This window comes from Sciurus vulgaris, assembly GCF_902686455.1.
Source record: "Sciurus vulgaris genome assembly, chromosome: 1".
NCBI classification, from domain to species: domain Eukaryota; kingdom Metazoa; phylum Chordata; class Mammalia; order Rodentia; family Sciuridae; genus Sciurus; species Sciurus vulgaris.
This window is the reverse complement of record NC_136461.1, coordinates 63,644,026-63,665,368: the sequence shown is the minus strand read 5'-3', so window position 1 is coordinate 63,665,368 and position 21,343 is coordinate 63,644,026. Positions and strand designations below refer to the sequence as shown.

Sequence of the window (21,343 nt, the reverse complement as noted above, 5' to 3'; positions counted from 1 at the left end):
TTTTGGGTGCCTGTGACATCCAATCATAAATACATATAGGATAAATACATAAAGGATACATCAAAAAAATGATTCAAATTTAATACATTTACAATAAATAGAGAAGTATACCTTTAAGCTTAGCAGGTATTCACAAACAGCATAACAAATACCAATACCTTCTTCTGTATTAGTACCTCTGCCAAGTTCATCAATTATTATGAGTGATTTGTCATTAGCATTATGTAGAATGTATGCTATCTGAAAAATATAATTTTAATATTATTCATTATAGTCAAACAGCTGTCAGTATCATAAAAAAGGGACAAAACTCAATCTTTTTATTAGTTCATCTGAAATGTATTTTAATATAGAAATCCTGCTGAGTAGAAAATAACACATTGCTTTTCTTTCTCAAGATCTCATAACTAAAGATTTCAATAGAATAGCTGATATAGAAAGAGACGTGCATATGAGACAAGAGTAAATAATCATTATCTAAAATATTGATGTCTTTAGAGATAGTGAAATAAAACAAAGCAGTGAATTAAGTGTTCAAATAAAGTACAATGATGGTCATTTTCTTCTCTACAAATGACTAACCACTGTCATAAAGTACTTAAAATCATCTCATAGATTTATTTTACCATCACTCTGCATTCAATAAAGATGGAAAGAAAAATTTAGGAAAAAGTACCCAATTCCTAATTCTTGGTTTAAGAAAAAAATAAATGGAATCCATGACCAACAAAGACTAAAACTTAAATTGTCAGAAGTGTTCCTTACCCCAAAGAAAATTACCCTCTTTCACAAAAGATAAAATTCTACCCATATTATATTATGACACAATAGAAGTTTTACGAACATTCTTCCTTTCAATGAGACTAAGCTTTTGAAGGCTAAGATGATTTAAAGATACACCTCAAGCACCTGGTATATTGCTATACTCCTCCACAGACATTCAATACATACTAAGTAATTATATGAACTGTGGGACAAATAACTATTCACTATTTACAGAAAAGTATCTAACTGTAATAGTGATCCAATAATTCCTACCTACTATAGGTATTTCAAGAGCTATCTTTAACTGTGAGGCCTACTTGATATAGGCTTGGAAATGGGGAAGAACACATATTTTACACAGCAAATGAAAATTCTATAAGGACAAAGGTGAGGGTAATTTTAAAAATCCTTCTAACAGTTATAGTTTATTTTAAAATCAAGTCTAACAGGAACAATAGATAACTATGCAGAATGGTACTAAATACTGTTTTTTGAAAAGTCTTTTATATTTTCCATGTAAAAACACGTAAGCACACTTTTATCATTCAATAACATAAGCTTTTTCTTTTAAAACTATTGTTCAAAAAATATTCACTTCCATTTCTTCCTAAGACAAAAATTAGGAAGCTGTCTTTGACTGCCCTCTGGCTCTCAGAAAGGAGTATAAGCACTTTGCAAGTATTACTTCAAGAATATTTTCTTACATAATTGACCATTAATGGGAAAATTTAATGTTTTTAACACAAGCAAAGTTTCGTTTGGGTACCTCTTTCATTTCCTTCATAAATGTTGATGAATTTGTTTCTATATCATCATCAGTACTGATCCTTGTAAAAATCTGGTCAGCAATTCTAAAGGAAGAATATTCTGCTGGAACATATGATCCTATAAAATATAAGATCAGAGTAAACTAAAATCCTTTTGTAAAATGTAAATATCAACAACATTTTACACTTCTTGGTTCATTTACTAGAATTATGTAATGGAAAGAGCAATGGATATCAAGTTAGAAAACACAGCCCAGCTCTATTATTTATTTCATAACCTTGAATAGCACTGAACTCTCTGAATATCATCTTCCTCATATATAAAATAGAAATAGTTGTACAAAGTTATCTGGAAGTTCTAATAAGATAGAGATTATTTTAAGTAGGATAATTTTTTAAATAATATGCTTAAATGATAATCTCATTCAAAATATGAGACTTGAAGGAAATGTTTATGAAGCTCAAACTGATAAAATAACTATAGAAAGGTATATTAGAAAACATTATCACAGGACTGGGGATATAGTTCAGTTGGTAGAGTGCTTGCCTCGCAAGCACAAGGCCCTGGGTTCAAATCCCCAGCACCACAAAAAAAAAAAAAAATTATCATAAATATTCAGAAATAGCCTGGATCAGAACAAATGTAAAACATCTGATCAAATGAAAAAGGTGAATTTTAATCCACAAGACTCTTTTTACCTGAGAAACTAATGTGCTAACTAATCTAAAATATTTGTCTTTTGAAAACAAGTCAATCTGATTAATGTGCCCATCTCTTTACAAAGTATGGGATATAAAAGACATTCTAACATCATAAGAATATAAATATACAATAATCAAGTAGGAAAAGTATCACACTATAAAACTCTTTATAGATAAAACAGTGAAATAATGGGAGCAAAGAAACAGACATTTAAAACAAAGGTAAGGACAAACAATGGAGCCAAGATCAGAAGAAAAAGATAAGCAGGGGAAAAAAAAAAAAAGTAAGTTATACTAATGAAACTAAAAGTAATAATGGCAATTATAATGATTGCACCTACTTTTCACATGCTAAACATTTTATATTCATTGTCCCCAATTCTCAAAATAATCCATTGAAATAGGTACTAATTTTTTTCTCATTTTACCACTGAAAACATGGATCCTCAGAATCACAAAGCTAGTAAGATATAGCTCTTTCATGTTATTCTGTTTTTTAATCTTCTTAAAAGCAGAGATTATAAACATAGATCAGCATCTAACACAAAATAATCTCATGATAAATGTTTTCTGAAAATAAATAATGAATTGATAAGGCAGAATTTGAATCAGAGCTGTCTGACTCAAAACAAAAACAAAAACAAACCATTTCCCCATACTGGGAATGAACTGCTTCTTTCTTAATATTCTAGCAAACAGGACATTTTGTTCACTTAGAGCTAAAATTCTAAGGTCATGCTGCCTGAGTTTGAATCTATAGTTTAAATACATCTGCAAACTATATCCATATATATATATCCATATATATATATATATATATATATAAAATATACCTGCCTCATAGAAGTTATGTGATCTTTGACAAATTACTTCCCAATCCTTTGATTTACTTATCTACAATATGGAGTTAATAGTAATATTCATTATATAAGTAATAAATAATACATATATTAGGATAATATATGGAAGGTACAGAGAAAGAGGATTAGCTATTAGGGCAAGTTGGTTAGACTAAGGCAAAAAATTGATATGGGGAGATGTTGAGCAAATCTTTGGCCCTGATCTTCCTCATTATGTAGACATTTAGCAAATACTTATTAAAAGCTATTATGTGTTGGGGTGAATAACACAGACACAGGACCTTCCCTCAAAGAGCAGAAATTATTGATCTCTTAAATACAACTTTCCTATAAGGCTTTCAGAAGAATTAAATTGAAAAATAAATGTTGAAAGTACCAAGAAGAGAATACAGCATATGTTGTTAATTGGTGTGTTTTATTTTATCCTCTCTCCTAACCTCCACCCAAAATATTCTCCAAATTGCTTATCTACATTATTACAAAAGCTGTCTGACTGATACTTTGCTTCTGGTCTGGCTCTTGTTCATAGCCAGTAAAAGTGATCTATCTAAGTCAAATCTGATCATGCCATTCTCTTACTAAATTTCTTCAATAACTCCCCACAGATTGCTGGATAAAGTTCAGTCTCCTCCTTTAAGGATCTAGACCCTTAATCCCTGAATAATTTAATTCTTGTCCATTTCTCCAGCATTATATCCTTCCACTTCTCATAGTCACTCTGCTCAACAAACCAAAGGAACTAGAAACCTCTGGACTATTTGTAAATCCTTGAGTACAACATAGTTTTTCTTTCTTCTTCTTTTGTGCTTTAAGAAATGCTCTTACCTCTGTCTGGGAAGTCCCTTTGTTTCTCATACTCTCCCCTCCACAGTACTTTATATGCATTATTTCAATTCTTATAACAATTCTTAGAAGTATGTACCTAATATTAAAATCTTCATTTTGAGATAGGAAAACTAAGACTTAAAGAGGTTAAGTAATTTACTTAAGATTACACAACTAGTAATTGGACAAAATGGATCTACCTGCCAAGTCTATGCTCTTAACTACCATGTCTTTCAAGTCCCAGTGCTTTCTTTCGTTCAGACGATACATAACAGTATATATAGTTTGAGGTATTTCAGAGGTTTAAGATGGGCAACAAGAGAATAATTATCTTCAAATATTTGAAGAACTAATATCAGAAAGACTAGATTTTTCTGTGATAAATAAAAGAATTAGAACTAATAAATACAAGTTATAGAAAGTTAAAATTTAGTATAATGAATGCTTTAACAATTAGAGTTGTTCAATAATTGGACAACTTGTTTTTTAGAAGATAAAGCTCCTCATAACTACTCAAATAGGAGTATTACATTACATATGAATCAGTTAGTTAAGATGTCCTTTTAATTTCAGAAAAATTCCAAACTCAATAAAATATTTAATCTTCCTTCATTTGTTAATTTCTGATTTCCTTCCCTAGAACTGAGTCAATTTGTTCTGCATCACCAATATTACTATTGCTACATTCCATTTGCAATCCTTTACATTAGACCAGGTTTCTCACCCATCATACTACTAACATCTCAGGCTCAATATATCTTTCTTATGTATTTGTGAAGGAGGGAAGGAGAAAGAGGAGAGCCATCCTGTGAATTGTAGAATGTTAGCAGCATTGCTGGACTATACTCCCACCAGTTGTGACAATCAAAATCTGTTTGCAGATGTTGCCAGATTCCTTGGTTTTGGGGATAGGGGTATGGAACTAAAACCAAATTTCTAGGCTTGTGGGTAGGGAACCAAAATCACTCCTGGTTGAGAATTCCTGCATTAGGGTCAAAAATCTCATCTCTGATCCACATATTCCTCAAGGGCACTCAGTTTTCAGAGATGGGAGTTGTTTGGACATCAAGAAATATGTGACAATGTTGTGTGTTCATATATGTATGTGTAACATCCCAGTTCCTATTGGTAACCTTCAAATTAAAGGATAAATTTCTTTTTCTGAAATGTTATAATTTGGGGAAAATCTCACATGGGTTATTCGAGGCAAAAGCTTATCCTACTCATTTCACTTTTTCTCACACAAAAAAAGTGTTTTTGAACCTAAAATACTTATATAATTCAATTCAATAAAAATTAATACAGTATTAATAGAGTGAGCAAGTTTCTATTTGTAATATTCCAGGATGGAATATTCTATTATGTAATACAAATTGGATGGATTTTAATGAATACCTATAATTAAAGTTATGATCTACATAATAGACACACTATCATACTTTTAGGTAGGAGAATCTACTCAAAACTTTCCTTAAGTTAATTAGACACCTGGACCTAAAATCTAAGCACAAAACATTTTCAAAAGGGAACATAATTGGTAACTCTAAAATAAAAGCATAACTTACCAATCTGGGCCATAATCTGACAAAGAGCAATCTGTTTTAAGTATGTGGATTTCCCACTCATATTTGGTCCAGTTATGATTAGAAAATTACTCCCTTCTGTTATATAGGTATTGTTGGTTACAGGTTTTTCCACAGATATTTTCTCAAGAATAGGATGCCATCCTTGTTTGATTGCTAAAGTGTCAGTAAACTCTGGGCGTACTGAAGAAAAAGAATGTTTTTAAAGATTAATTTATATCTAAAGAGTTTGTGATATGTATGTACTGCACAAAATTTAGTGATTTTACCAGGGTCAACTTGGGACATTAACATTGATATTATTTTATGGAAAATCCCTAACTAAATCCCTTTAAGTTACAATAGATATACTCTAATCATTTTTATTCACTTTCAGAGAACTCTGCAATTTAGTTCTTTGTCACTGTCTTGGGCTCCAGATAGTTCATTAGATTTTCAGATTTCTATAGATTTATAGCCATTGGTAATATTAAAATAAGTGATTACTATAGAACTAACTTTTAACATTATTTTGATATCCTTAGCACTTAAAATAAGGTATGATTATAGAATAAAACCAAATGCAAAAATACTTTTTTGTCCTACCCTCTGGAGAAATTTTGTCTAAAAAGAAATGTAAGAGGATAATATACAACAAAAAAGTTTTGTTAATTCATAGAAACAAATAATGATCAAGTCTCTGTGGATATCATTTGAAGGTGGAAGGAAGAAGAAGGTGGAAGTATAAGTGAAAACTAAAAATCTACATAACCTCTAAATGAAATGCATGAATAAACTTGAAAGCATGCATTATAAAACAGACAAAATTTTTAAAGAATTTTCAAAAATTAATATTAATTCATTATTAATATTATTATTATCCCTCTCAAACTAAAACAGAGCAATATTAAATCCTTTAAGAGTTAAAAAAAACTGTCAGGATGGCCAATCCCTAAGGTAAGGTTCTGATTTCAAAGGATACATAAAAGATTAATAAGATTCAGTCTATAAAATATCAAAGCAAAATATAGTACTTTAAGAACTATGGAAATATGAAAAATTTTGTAAGATACTTCCCATAAAAGTAAATTAAAAATCATAATTTTGAAATGTTACTATGGATTTTAGCTAGAAGTTTTAATGTTTTTAAAGTTATCAGGTCCACAATTATTAAACCATAATCATCACATACTAGTTCTATAAATTTCCATGCTAGAGTATGTATTCCTAAAAAGTCGGATAAGAAATTTCAAGGGGTTAACTTGACTGAAGTATTCACTCAGCATTAAAAAATTACTTAACATTTGTATTCAAGGTCTGTGCATAGACTTGAATACAAAAAGAAATGACATAATTCCTGATCTTGGTATGCTCACATCTAAAGAACAAGTAGATGAAAATGCTCACTTTGGAGATTCATTTCTCTCTATTAGATTTGTCATATTGCTTCTAATGGGTATTCAGATCTGAACTTCATAAATTTCAATCACTGCCATTTTCACCAAGGAAACGTCCTGTAGTCTCTCTCTTTTTTAATATCTTTTAGTTATAGATGGACACATACCTTTATTTTATTTACTTATTTCTATGTGGTTTTGAGAATCTAACTCAGTGCCTCACACATGCGAGGCGAGCGCTCTACCACTGAGGTACAACCCCAGTCCTTGTAGTCTCTCTTATTCAGGAAACCTTTAAAATTTCTTAAAGTTTTTTCTGTTTTGATTTTCTAATTTCTGAGTGAATAATTTTTTGAATTTTAAAAGAAAGTTTAGGGGTAATTTTACCTTATTCTGTGTCTTAGTTATATGACATAGGCAAGAGAATATATTTCATGTAAAAAATGTAAATATTTATAATTGTTAAATAAAATGATTTAAGTGGAATACAAATCTCAGTATGCAACATTCTTATTTCAAAGAAAGTAACTTACCATAATCAGAAAGAGTGCAGGCATGAGCAAATGAGAGTAGCATATCCACCATTGACACAGTGTCAGAAAGTTTATATAAGCAATGAATATGTTCATAAATCTCACTAAGCAGTTTGCATACTATCCTGAAAGCACATGTTGGATAAGACATGTAATTTTTTTAAGCACATACAATGTAATTATCAAATACTACTGAATTTATTGCCTGAGGTAGAGTAATATTCACAATGGAATTGTATATCACCACTATACAAGTCTATTATTCAATTGTTCCATTTTAGAGATGAGGAAATTAAGATCACAGCTACTTAGTAATAAAGAATCCATCTTCTAGTGTATTAATGTTTTTAAAGTTATTGCTTCTGTTAAGTATTAAAAAATATTTTATTAATAAAAACAACATAGATATTTCAAATCAAGTCCTCCCTATACTTAAATCCCATCTGTTAATTATTTTTTTTGCAAATGTTAGATTCAATACGAAGATATTATATATTTTAATTTTATTCTGTCTCTCACAGCATCCAAATAACATAATTATTTAAGAATTTATTTCTCAGTATTGTGATACGGTATAAAAGTGTTTCCCCTACAAGTTAAATATGTACCAAAAACTTAATATATTTTATAAAGTCTGTGGTCCATGTCTTGAAACTGTTTAGAAATTTCAACATTTCTTTATTATCTCAGAACACCAATTCTAAATTCTCTATTTCTTCTAACAGTATAGCTACTGTTTCATGAACAACAAAAGAACTGGCACCATTGTGATATTGCTATAGAAATGTCAGGATATGAGAAACTGAGGGCTTACTGACCATAGGAAAAGAATAAACTAAAAGAAACTCCAGATAAGCCCATGCTATGCTAAGCTCTATTTTATAGTGGAAAGCATAATATAGAAGTATTGGTTATAATGTTATAATGGTATTTTTTGTGTAATTAGATTTGAACTGAAGCTTCTGTGAAGCTCAGTGGCCCTCATCCTAATGACAGAATTTCTTTCATAACATTCATAATTTTATAATGGTCTGTAATCAGACAAAAAGTCAATTAATAAAATTTATCATAGTTCTATAACCAGTTCATTTCAATATTCAAATACTTTAAATGCTCTTACATGTAAGTCATGTGATAGATTTCTCTCAAAGATTCTTGGCATCTTTCATTCATTTTAATTAAATCTGCTGAGGTAAAGCTGTAAGAATTTTTCACTTTAGAAATCTGTTAGTTAAAAACAAATGTCAAGATATATGAACATGCATATGAAATAAAATAGATTTATACAACTGAAATATAGGCTAGTCACTTTAATTTTTGAGATATCACAAAGAAGTTCTACATAATGTTTGTGAAAAATAAAAGGAATACAACTTCAAAGGATAAAGGGGTCTATTTTAACCTGGTCCATCCAACATGACTATTTTGACAGGTTTTAAGTGGCCTGTGTAAATGTTAAAACACTGCATTTTATTACCAAGTAGCAGATATCAGTGACAATGACAGATATCAGTGATTTTCATGCCATGTGTGACTTCTGTCTTAGCCCTTATCCCACACCTGAACCTCACTCAAAATCTAATCACTTGCCGAGTTTCACCCATTTATTACTTCATCCATCCCTCATTTCTTGGAAACATAGTGTTTGCTTATACACATACACCTCTAAGCACATGCTTGTATATGTATGTGGGCAATATACAAATAAATTTAAAAGCTAAAGAGTTTGTTTTTGTAAAGGACCCCTTGGAAGCAGACAAAGCAATGACTAGAGCAGGACAGACTTTCTCAAACTAGCATACTGTAGAAAAGTCGACTAGTATGCAGAAAAAAAGATTTCCATGGTCCAAAGGTTTGGAAATAATTAAGTTTTAAAATTTAGGTAGATTTCTTTCCTTCAGGGCTTTTCAAAATAGGCTAATATGTCTAGAGAACTACCAAAATAGAAAATGTTTCTTTTTATCAAAAACACCTTTTGGATTTTGTTTCTTCATTTGCCTTTCTTTCTCACACCAACCTCCCCAAACTGCTTTTTCTCCAAAAATGCTTCTAAATCACTCTTAGTATAGTATAACTGTTACATGAGTGGGTGGAAAATAAAAGAAGCAATATACAAAGTATTCAGAAAATTGGCATGTAAACTTAAGGAGTATTGGTATATATGTAAATGTACTATAAACTCAGGAACAATAATTTCCTAACCACTCTTGAATGAACCTTAATAAATTCTGAAGGAAGTTGATCAATGGGTAGCAATGTACAATCTGTAGTCATCTGGATGAAAAATCCTCGAGCAGAGCTAAAACTTGTCCTTAAAGGCAGACTATATTTTTCTGCAAGCTGTGTTATCATTCCTAGTGACCAGAAACAAGAAAAACAAAAATGAAGTGAAATAATTTTAATGATTAATTACTGTTTGTTTAAAGCGTCACAAGATTTTTTTCTTATTATTTTTATATAAATAGTTTTTTTAACCAAACATTTTTAATGTTCAAAATACGTTGTTAATTTTTTGGTTGTTGCTTTGTTTGTTTTGTTGTATTACAGATTCAACCCAAAGCCTCGTACAAGCTAGGCAAACTCTACTACTGAACTACACCCTACCCTTTTCTATTTTTGTTTTGAGATAGGTCTCATGAAGTTACCAGGCTGGCCTTGAACTAATGATCCTCTTGCTTTAGTCTCCTGAGTAGCTGAGATTATAGGCCTGTGCCACAGAGCCCAGTTGGCTAAATATTCTTTTAAAAAGAAGACCTACTGATAGGTATTTTTAAAGAAAAAGAAATTGTAAAAATTAAAGAATCATGACTATTTTATATTGTTATATTAGTTTTTGATATATTATTCATTCTAATTTTTATAAGAGAACAGTCACATAAATTATTGCCATCATTAATTCACGGTAAGAAAATACCTCTATAAAATATATTTTACCACACAAAATATTCTTTTAAAGAAACAGTAATTCATCAAATAAAATTCCTAAAAAATCTAAATCTCCTATCAACTTTACACTCAATATAGTTTTAAATTTATATTTCTAATTTTTTTAAAAAAATTATATTTCTAATTTTATGACCATTAATATTTAACATTGTTTGAAGAAAACTAAAATCTTCATTACTCAAAACAATCACTCCTCTTGACTTTCCTGCTTGTCTCAATGGTACCATCATTCTTACATTAGAAATCTCATTAAGCACCAATGGCCACATTTCCCTTTACATGGTCATATTTACTTAATAATTAACTTCTATAGAATTTTCCTTCAACCTTAGCATTTTTCTTGACTCATATTCATTTCTATCATCCTAAATATTAATGTTAATGTTATTATTATTATATGCAATAATTTAAACTAGTTTCCCAGACTCCGTTTTACTCAACTTTACTAAATACATTTTTTAAAATCAATTTCAGTTCACAAGGCAAAACAATCTCAGTATTTCATTCTCTTTGGGGAAAACATTCAAACTCCTTCTAGCTCTCAAAGACTAAATTCTGGTTCCCAGTCTACTTTAGGATTATCACTTACTATTTCTGTAAGGGAATGTCTTATTTCATCCTATCACATTTGCTCATTCATTCCTTAAGGTGTCCTTATATATTCATCTTATACCACTGCCAGTGGGTGGAATTTATCCCTGGGCTATTCCAACTACGAACAAATGTCCATCTTCTATGGGAAGATCCTGTATTTATTCTGACTCTTCTCACATGTTGCATTTTTCTTTATATACCTTATTCTTGTGCAATTATGGTGTTTATGATCTACATCCACCAATAATGATATACAAGAATATGTGTACATATTTATGTATGTATGAGTGTGTTTTTTAATTTATTGTCTGCCTCCCCATAAGCTCTGTGAGGACAGGGACTTAATCTTGTTCACTACATATTCCTAGTACCCAGACTGGTGTCTACAGGTAGTAGATCAATAAATATTTATTAAAAGAATTACTGGACTGTCTTAAACACCATCTCTTCTAGATAAAAATGATATCTCTGCTGCTGAAACATTTTTAGCATTAATAGCCTACATTTTTCTCATAACTTACATAAAATATTGTATGAGAGTAACTATATTTAAGTTCAGAAAAGAGATGATATTATAATAATTTTATGTCCTTTTTTAAAAAAAGTTTCCTTAGGTGGTAACATATGTTAACATTGTTTTCAGATAAAAAATAAATTTAAAATATGCATGCCTAGTTATCACCAGCAAAAAATCCCAGCATTTCCTAAAAAGTTTGGTTTATTCCTTAAAATGATAAACACAGCCTGAAATAAATTACCTGCTATGTCATCTACTATCTCTGTATATGTTCTTCTAGCTATGTCAAGAAATTCGTTTATGTGAGACCTCACAGCATAGCACTTCTGAGTCCTCATATTCAAGCATCCTTTCATGTATCTTGCATCATCATTAATTACTGTTTTAATCTTTTCAAGTATGATTTCAAACCTAACATTAAGATAAAAAAAGGGTAATAAATCAGTTTTTTTTATAATTTGATCACAATTATAGCAAACTTATTGAAAGCTATTTTCAAATAACTATATAACAATTATTTTTACATAAGTTACAGCTATGACTCTATCAATTTTAAACTTTTTCATCAGTCAAAAGTAGTATAGTGTGAAACCACCAAGAATAATTCTAAAATCTGCTAATATACATATCTCCCAAATTACACATATACTGTGCCTGTGAGTATAAAATATATCCCTGAAGAACTGTCATAAAAATTCTGACTTTATGCTCATTCACTCAATAAATACTTACTTATACTATGTAGCAAGAGCTATATTAGGTGCAAGGATTCGAAGAAAGTTAACATGAGTTCCCTGCCCTCCTAAGAACAAGGAAGACTAAACATATATTTATGAGGCAACGTAACAGAGCCTCACAACTATCCGTGATCTAGTGCAAAGGTTATGCAAACCAGAAGCCTGGTAACACCAATTTTCTTTTATTCTTCTCTGTATTTTATTGCAATTAAGCTGGTTTTATTATTAACTTCAGTTTGTGGCATCACATTGGGTATAAATCTTGAATCAATAAAGTATTTTTTAAGTATGTTTTTGGTGACAAACCAAGATGCTATTGCTAATAATTTAACAAAATTAAAATCAAATTGTATTTAGATCTTATTCCATATTAATATCTATTTTTATTTTTATTAGGCCTTTTTTATTTAATAAAGGAGAAGAATATATTTCTATATTTTTAAGTCTTTCCATGAAGAATGACTAAAAAAGGAAGTATTAAAATCACCCATGGCCTGGGTAAGGTGGTGCACACCTGTAATCCCAGCAGCTTGCAAGGCTGGGGCAGGAGAATTGTGAGTTCAAAACCAGACTCAGCAAAAGCAAGGTGCTAAGCAACTCAGTGAGACCCTATCTCTAAATAAAATACAAAATAGGGCTGGGAATGTGGCTTAGTGGTTGAGTGCCCCTGAGTTCAATCCTCAGTACCTGCCCCACCCAAAAAAAAAAAAAAAATCACCCATGGATTTCAAACTCTTGTGTAATTCTACCTGCCAGTGGGCATACATAATGTGTTGTTATCCTATTTATTATACACATAAGAGTATAGCTCGAATTTTAATGAATAGTTTAAAGATTCTCTTAACCAAAACTCAAGTAACTATTCCATAGAATACAACTGGAATCTTTAAAATAGGTTGTGATCAGGACGAAAAGAATAATCTTATATTTTATTTTATTAACAGTTGAGTAACAGAAACCTCTTGTCTTCCAAGGTACCATAGTAAGCTCTTAATAAAGGTGTGTTACAGTTCTTCAGAGCAATCTAGTAAAGAATAAAATAAAGAAGAGTTAAGGATAACAAATTATGACATTATTCAAATACAGCATTTTATATTTGTTTAATACTTTATAGCTCACCAAGGGTTTTCTTGCTTTCTCACTTTTATGCCCAGAAAAGTATTTTATGTATGTAGGTGAGAACAGATTATTTCTTCAAATTTCCAGATAAAAAAAAGCACATTGTTAATGAGTGTAATCTACTGCTTCACCCTTATAACTTCTATTTTTCTTATCTCCTAATTGGCAAGATTTAACAACCTACAGAGGTAGGTAGTTATATAGTTCTGTTGCACATTTAAAGTACTTTACATACAATTAAAGAATTTGTATAATAAATACATTAAACTAGAAAAGTGCTTAGTATATTTGTAAATAAAGCAATGTCTTCATTATTATATGATAAAAGTAGGAATTTTATTTTATTTAATGAAAATTATGAGTGGTCACATTGAATAAACAGAAATGAGGAGAATATCTCCTTAACCTGATCTTTACCTGTTTTAGTTTGATTTGAGGCAATGGCAAAATCATTTTTCTTTTGCTTCAGAATAGAAAAATAATATATACATTCTGATAAAAAATTAGTTTGTAGAAACATAAAGAAAAACTTAAATCACTCATAATTCTCTTTCACAGATACTCTAAATATTACATATATATTTCCTGTCTATCAAAAGTCAAAAATTTTTTACTAATGTATATTCCTTCCCCCCACTTAATACTACATAATAAGTATTAAAACTTTTTTCACAGCAAAAATTTTATTAATTCATATTACACCTTGTGTGAAGCAAATTTTCAGTTCTATCCCCTTATAATTTCATACTAATACAAATAATGCTGACCATCACTGGACATAAATCTTGGTCAACATTTGTTAATATTGTTTTCAGACAGATTTGTAGGCATCAATCAAAAGATATACATTATAAATGTTTCCTATAAATCAGGTACAATTTGTATTGCTACTAGATGTTTAAGAAAGTTTTCTGTCTCATTGGTCTCTCATTTCTCCAAAATGATGATACCATGAATGGAAAGGCTAAGAAACTTTTTTCCGATTTAAATGAGTTTAAAACATTAAATATGATGTATGGTGGTGGATTGGATCTTGTATCAATAAAAACAAAACTTCTATAAAGAATATGGTTTAAAAACTGATAAAATGTGAATATGGGGTATATACTATATAACAGTATTATATCAATTAAATATTCTGAATATGAAAATTATATTGTCATTATATAAGAGAATATCTTGTGTGTAGGAGACATACATGCTAACATTTAGGTACTTCAACTTACTTTAGAATGGTTCAGTGAAAGTAAGAATGTGTGTGTGGGGGGGGGTGTGTGTGCATGCTGTATTATAAAGGAAAGATATGCAAATTCATTACACCATGTAATTTTCTCTAAGTTTAAATTTTTTTCTAAACACAAAGTTGAAAAAAATGATGTCTAATGTGTTATACAATATACACACATATAAATTACCTTTAAAGGATCCACAAGTTCCAAGGTATGTTTTAGATATATTAAATTTGTTATTTTTGATTCAGCTGCATTAACCTGTTAAGATAAAAATCTAAATGTGGAATCAATAAATATTTAATGCAAGAATGGGTTTTCCTCTTGAATATTCTACTCTCGTAATTTTTCATATATATTTATATAGCAGCCTAGTCAGGATGTCAGTCTACAGAATAATTAGAAATTACTGACCTACCATAATAAGGCAAGCAGACTAGTGTTTTGAAAATTGACAATGGGAGGAGTTCACTTCCTTGTACCCAATTTTCATTTCTATTTCAACATCTTGGGTTCAATTTAATTTGTACTAACAAAAGTAGATGTAGTTCAATCCTGAGTGGCAATCAAGAGACTAAGATTAACTTCTAAAAACACCAAGAATATCTGTGGATAGGTAAAATTTGAATGAATAGGAGTGGAAATAAAGACAGGAAAATTGAGCTACTTGGGGACAGAGCTATGTAGTCCAAACTGAGAAACAGTTGTAAGTATTTCACTTATTGACTTACACGAACGAGAATAGGGTCAACAAATTATCCCCAATGCTTCAAAAGCAAATAGCAATTCAAACATTAGTTCACATAAACACTGAAAGCAAAGATTGGCAGGGAAGATAGTCTTCACAGAACCAGAAAAAATTGTAGGGCTCCAACTGACTCTTGTTGGTAAAAATATAAAGTAAAAATTTTTAAAAATAGACACACTGGGATTGCAACTTGCGAGACACTAAGCAGAGGGCTAGGCAAAGATGTGCAGAGAATCTTGACCCACAGAAAGTGTTAAATAATAAGTACGTGTTAAGGGGCTATGGCTGCAGTTCTTTGTTACATGGCAATATAAAATTTACACAGATTCTCTTTGCAGTTTGCTGAAAAACTCCATAGGGAGAGTCTCCACGAAGAATAAGGACACAATTCTCCACTGGCCTTTTGCATTTTCACATACCTTGTGAGTGGCACCAAGTGCCTTTGTTTTGGACAATATTTCCAAGGATGAACAACTGTGAAAGATATAGTGTCTGCTTCTAGAGCAAAGAAGAGGTTTACCTACAGTCTTGGAAGATAAAGATAGTATCCCTCTTCAGAACAGCAGGGAGGCACATTTCCTGTCCATTATAAAAGATTCTAGTTCCCTAAGCTCAGTGATTCTTGCAACACACTGAATGAGCAGGTATTGCCAGGCTCCATTCATATCACCTTGTGAGAAATGGAGCTTGGGGAGCCAGTGCAAGAAAATGCGGATATTCAGGTTACTGCTACAGCATTGATACTAAAGTCCTTTCCTCTCTGACCTAAAAATCTTGTGTGTTCTGGTAGCATCGATGCAATGGTGGCACTCTAACTTGTTCTGCACTATTTGCAACCTAATGATTCTGGATAAAACATGCAATTCATAAGTAAAATTGTTCTATAACACATTTCTTACTTAAAACTATCATTCAAAGTAGTGGCATTTGTCAAAAGGCCATAAAGGCTAATCACAGTACTGTGTGTGTTTACATTCATAATTGATATTCATTTTTAAATCTTAAAAGTCCTAAGACATTTACTTACTCCAAAAACACTGCAAAAGTGAAAAAAGGTTAATAATCTGGGTTAGCACTGACTTTCAAAACTAAAGTGAAGAACCTTCTCTGTATAATCATAAATCCCTTTATTTTAATATAAATACTATGATTTAATATTAATTATTAGAATTAAAACTGGAAGAAGAGAGCATTCCTGGTGTGGGAGAATTAAAACCAGAGTAGGGGAAAATGGAGAGATGCTACAGTACAGGATAATGATAAGGACATCCAAACTGGAGGTCTGCCAGCACAGAGTATATGAGCTTGAACAAGGTCAGGAGAGTATTTATGCAAAGGGAGAAGAATAGTTTGACATAGGTTTTGCTTCTGCAAAGGAGGGAGGCTTGATGCAGAACCTGAGAGAAGCAAGAGGATTACTGCATAGGAGAGTTTATTAGTGGGTACTGGAACACAGGCAGAATGAGGATGGTCCCTGCATGGGGAAGGAGTGACAGCAGTGAGAAAACAACAGGAGAAATGGACCAAATATGTTAATATATTAAGGATAAGGAATTTCTCATCAGGATTCTCATTTGCAGTAAAGGAAGTTACAATAATGCAAAGGAAGAGAACTAGTATAAACCCAGGGATGGCAGACTGAAATTGGAGGTACTGGTGTGAACTCCTGATTTTCTATTGTATAGATGAATTTAGAAATAAATATAGAGGTAAATGTATATACTTTTACATTTATTTATATAAATATATATTTATATCCTAGCCATGAGAGGGTTGGGGATTTGTGATACTCCAATAGCAACAAATAATCAAATCTTTTTTGAAAAATTAATTCACTTATTTCTATTATTATAATTATTCCATCATACTAATTGTACAAATTAGTGTTTCACTGTAATATTTCCATACTTTGATCTTATCCACCCTCCCTATTATTCTCCCCTCTCAACTTCCTCTCCCCCAGTCCCTTTCCTTTTCCTTAATAGTCTGTCTTCTATTTTCAGGTCATCCTTTTTTTTTTCCTTCTCCAGTTTCCATACATAAGAGAAAAGGTGACAATTATTTTTCTGAGTCTGACTAATTTTGCATAACATATATGACAAAATTCAGTTCTATTCATTTTCCTGCAAATGACATGATTTTGTTTTTCTTTATTGCTGAATAAAAATCCATGATGTACATACACCTCACCTTCCTATCCATTCATTGGGCAATGGACACTTAGGTTGATTTTGTGTCTTGGTTATTTGGAATAGTGTCACAATAAATGTGTGTATGTAGGTATTTCTTTTATATGATGGCTTAACAATGTATAAAGCTTCCATTTTTCCACAATTTTACCTACATGTATTATTTATTTTTTGAACAATAGCGGTTATGACTGGGTGAGATAGATGGCAGTGAAATTTTGATTTGCAATTGCCTGATGACTAAAGGGGTTGAACATTTTTTCACATATTTATTGGCCATTTGTACTTATTTGAGAAATGTCTGTTCAGATTATTTGTCCATTTATTGCTTGAATTATCCTTGACTTTTTTTGAGTTATGCCATCCTTCAGATGGCAAACAACCTTCAGATTGAATAGCTGGCAAATATTTTCTTCCAATGAGTAGTTTGTTTTCTCACAATGTTGCATGTTTCCCCTGCTGTGCAGAGACTTTTAATTTGATGCAATAGTATTTATCAATTCTTGCCTTTATTTCCTTAGTTATTAGAGTCCTAGTCAAGAAATTGTTGCCTGTTCCAATATCTTGAAGTGTTTTCTTATAGTAGTTTCAAAGTTTCAGGTCTTACATTAAGATCTTTAATATATTTTCAGTTGATTTTTTTACAGGGCAGGTGATAGCAATCTAGTTTTAGTCTTCTCCACACGGTTATCCAGTTTTCCCAGGACCACTTGTTGAAGAATCTGTCTTTTCTCCAGCACATGTTTTGGCAGCTTAGTCAAGAATCAGATGGCTAGAGATATGTTGGTTTGATTGTGGGTCCTCTGTTTTGTTCTATTGGTCTATGTGTCTGTTTTTATGCCATTACTATGCTGTTTTTATAAGTAGGACTCTGTAGAATATTTTGAAATGAGGCATTGTGATATTATGTTGCACTTTTTGCTTAAGAACACAATAGCTATTCAGGGTCTCTGTGCTTCCATATGAGTTTCATTACTGTTTTATTCTAATTTTGTAATTATATTTTTATTTTTACAGACTAAATTTTGATTCATTGTACAAAATGGGGTACATCTTTTCATTTCTATGGTTGTTTTATTCTAATTCTGTGAACAAAGTCATTGGTATTTTGATGGGTATTATATTGAATACACAGATTATTTTTGGTAGTATGGCCATTTTAACAATATTAATTCTCCCAATCCGTGAACATGGAAGGTGTTTCCATCTCCTAGTGCATTCTTCAATTTCTTCCTGCAGGGTTTTATAATTTTCATTATAAATGTTTTTCACCTCCTTGGTTAGGATTATTCCTAGATTTTCTTTTATTCTTTTTTAAGGGTACTGTGAATGGGAATGTTTTCCTGATTTTTTTTCTCAGCAAATGCATTATTATTAAGAAGTATTAAAAAGCTAATGCTTGTGTTGATTTTGTATCTTGTTACTTTGCTCAATTTATCAGCCATAGGAGTCTTTTCATAGAGCCTATAGGGTCTTAGAATCATATCATCTGTAAATAGAGACAACTTTCCTCCTTTCCTATTTGTATCCCTTTTACTTTGTTCTCTTGCCTGATTATTCTGGCTAAAATTTCAAATACTGTATTGAATGAGAGTGGTGACAGCAGACACCCTTGTTTCATTCCTGATTCGAAAGGAAATGTTTTTAGTTTTTCCTCACTCAGTATGTTTGCTGTGGTTTCATCATAGTCTTTATTATGTTGACATATGATCCTTCTAGCCCTAATTACTTCAGGAATATTATTTTGAAGGAATGTTGACTTTTGTCATCATTTTTCTGAATCTATTTAGATGATCATATAACTTTTTATTCTTGATTTATGTGCTGTATGTGCTGTACTACATTTATCGATTTGCATGTTAATCCATTCTTGCATCCCAGCAATGAAACCAACTTGAACAGGGTGCACAATTTATTTAACGTGTTGCTGAATTTGATTTGCAAGTACATTATTGAGGATTTTTGCATTTGTGTTTCATCAACGATATTAGTTTATAACTTTCTTTACTTTTTCTTGTGTGTGTGTGTATGTGTGTGTATCCTTATCTGGGTAGTAGGGTCATGCTGGCTTCATAGAATTAGTTGAAAAGAGTTCCCTCCTTCCCTTTCTATTCTGTGGAACGGTTTGATGATATGCATTATTGTTGTATTAAAAAAGCTAATGCTTGGGGAGCCCACCCAACCCCCACACCGAGGTTGGACGCCAAAGCTGAGCCTGTCTGCCTGTTCCCCTACTGCTGAGGGACACTGCACTTGTCTCTGTGCTGACTCAACACACCCTTGCTGGGGCTCCTCAGTTTCTTTGGAGGCTGGTACAGGCATTTTGTATTATTCCTGAGGGCATGGCCATCATCATTGGAAGGGCAGCTCCCTTCCTCAGACACCTACAAGAGACTGGAGGCCCTTTGACAGGACTCAGGATTCAAGAAGAGGAGGTATTGAGAGACTCGGGAACAACTCAGAGCAGCGGGTGAGTCTCTCCCACTGGGCAAGGCTATCTGGATGGATCAGTAGTCCCAGAACACAGGGAAATCCGTGGAGTAGAGTTGCGCAGTGAGACTCCCCCTCTGGAGCCATGAACCCCTACAATCAGGAGCATTGTAGAGGAAGACAGCCAAGCAAGAGGCTTCGGAACAGAGCAAGGTCCCAATCTCAGGCGGAAGGACCAGACTGCAGGCAGCTTCTTGGAGGAGGGCCACCCAGGGAGAGACTTTGGCGCAGGGTGAGGGTCCCTGGCCCAGTAGGTAGGTCCAGACCCATGGGAACGTCACAGACGAGGGCTGCCCAGCCCAGGCAATAGTACTGGACTGAAGGGAACTTCTCTGAGGAGAGCTGCCCAGCGAGACTTCTCCACCAGGTGAGTCTTCCCCGCCATGTAAGGTTTCCCCACCAGGGCGGTAGAACCAGAGACACAGGCCCAGACCAGCCATGCCCCAGCCTGCAGTCTAGTCCCCCATTGGCTGACCATCAGTCAACAGGTGGAGGTGCCTCTGCCCACTAGCAGGAATATACCCCAACGGAAGGCCACCACCCCTAGAGGGGCACTTCCTTGTGAAGCACTCCATTATCAAGTTTCTCCAGGACTTCAGGCTACTGAAGGCAACGAGATGAGTTATTGGAAATCTACAGGGATACTATAAGTCAATAGAGGAAATCTGCAATATCTCAGTCTTTCACTACTAGACAGGTAGATACCTGAGAATATGAGAAACAAGGGAAGAAAATGTCCCAAACAAACCTAGATGGTATAGCAATAAAATCCAATGACAGCATGGCAGAAGAAATGTCAGAAAGGGAGTTCAGAATGTACATAATTAAAATGATCAGAGAAGCAAACGATGTGATGAAAGAGCAAATGCAGGCTTTGAAATCCTTGAAATGAAGGAAACAATAAACCAAATTAAAAACTCCATAGAAAGCATAACCAATAGGATAGAACCTGGAAGACAGAACCTCAGACATTGATGACAAAATAGTTAATCTTGAAAACAAAGTTGAACAAACAGAGAGGATGGTAGGAAATCATGAACAGAATCTACAAGAATTATGGGATATCATGAAAAGGCCAAATTTAAGAATTATTGGGAATGAGAAAGGCTTAGAGAAACAAACCAAAGGAATGAACAATCTATTCAATAAAATAATATCAGAAAATTTCCCAAATCTGAAGAATGAAATGGAAAATCAAGTACAAGATGCATATAGGACTCCAAACATACAAAATTACAACAGACCCACACAAAGGCACATTATTATGAAAAATACCTAACATACAAAATAAAGACAGAATTTTCAAGGCTGTGAGAGAAAAAAATCAAATTACATTCAGAGGGAAACCAATACCGTTATCAGC

The 21,343-nt window shown here is 32.3% G+C and overlaps 1 protein-coding gene across 1 annotated transcript in view; it reads right to left on the bottom strand.

Annotated features, from left to right (window-relative positions):
* The window catches only part of MSH4 (mutS homolog 4), a 95,478-nt gene that overhangs the window by 22,692 nt on the left and 51,443 nt on the right, over positions 1–21,343 (bottom strand). The window contains exons 8-16 of the mRNA XM_079128899.1: positions 14,740–14,814; positions 13,165–13,229; positions 11,710–11,879; positions 9,629–9,765; positions 8,532–8,635; positions 7,412–7,536; positions 5,485–5,685; positions 1,532–1,650; positions 112–240 (exon numbers count right to left, since the gene is read on the bottom strand). Of these exons, the coding sequence (XP_078985025.1) occupies positions 112–240; positions 1,532–1,650; positions 5,485–5,685; positions 7,412–7,536; positions 8,532–8,635; positions 9,629–9,765; positions 11,710–11,879; positions 13,165–13,229; positions 14,740–14,814 (1,125 nt within the window). The remainder of the gene's footprint in view (positions 1–111; positions 241–1,531; positions 1,651–5,484; positions 5,686–7,411; positions 7,537–8,531; positions 8,636–9,628; positions 9,766–11,709; positions 11,880–13,164; positions 13,230–14,739; positions 14,815–21,343) is intronic.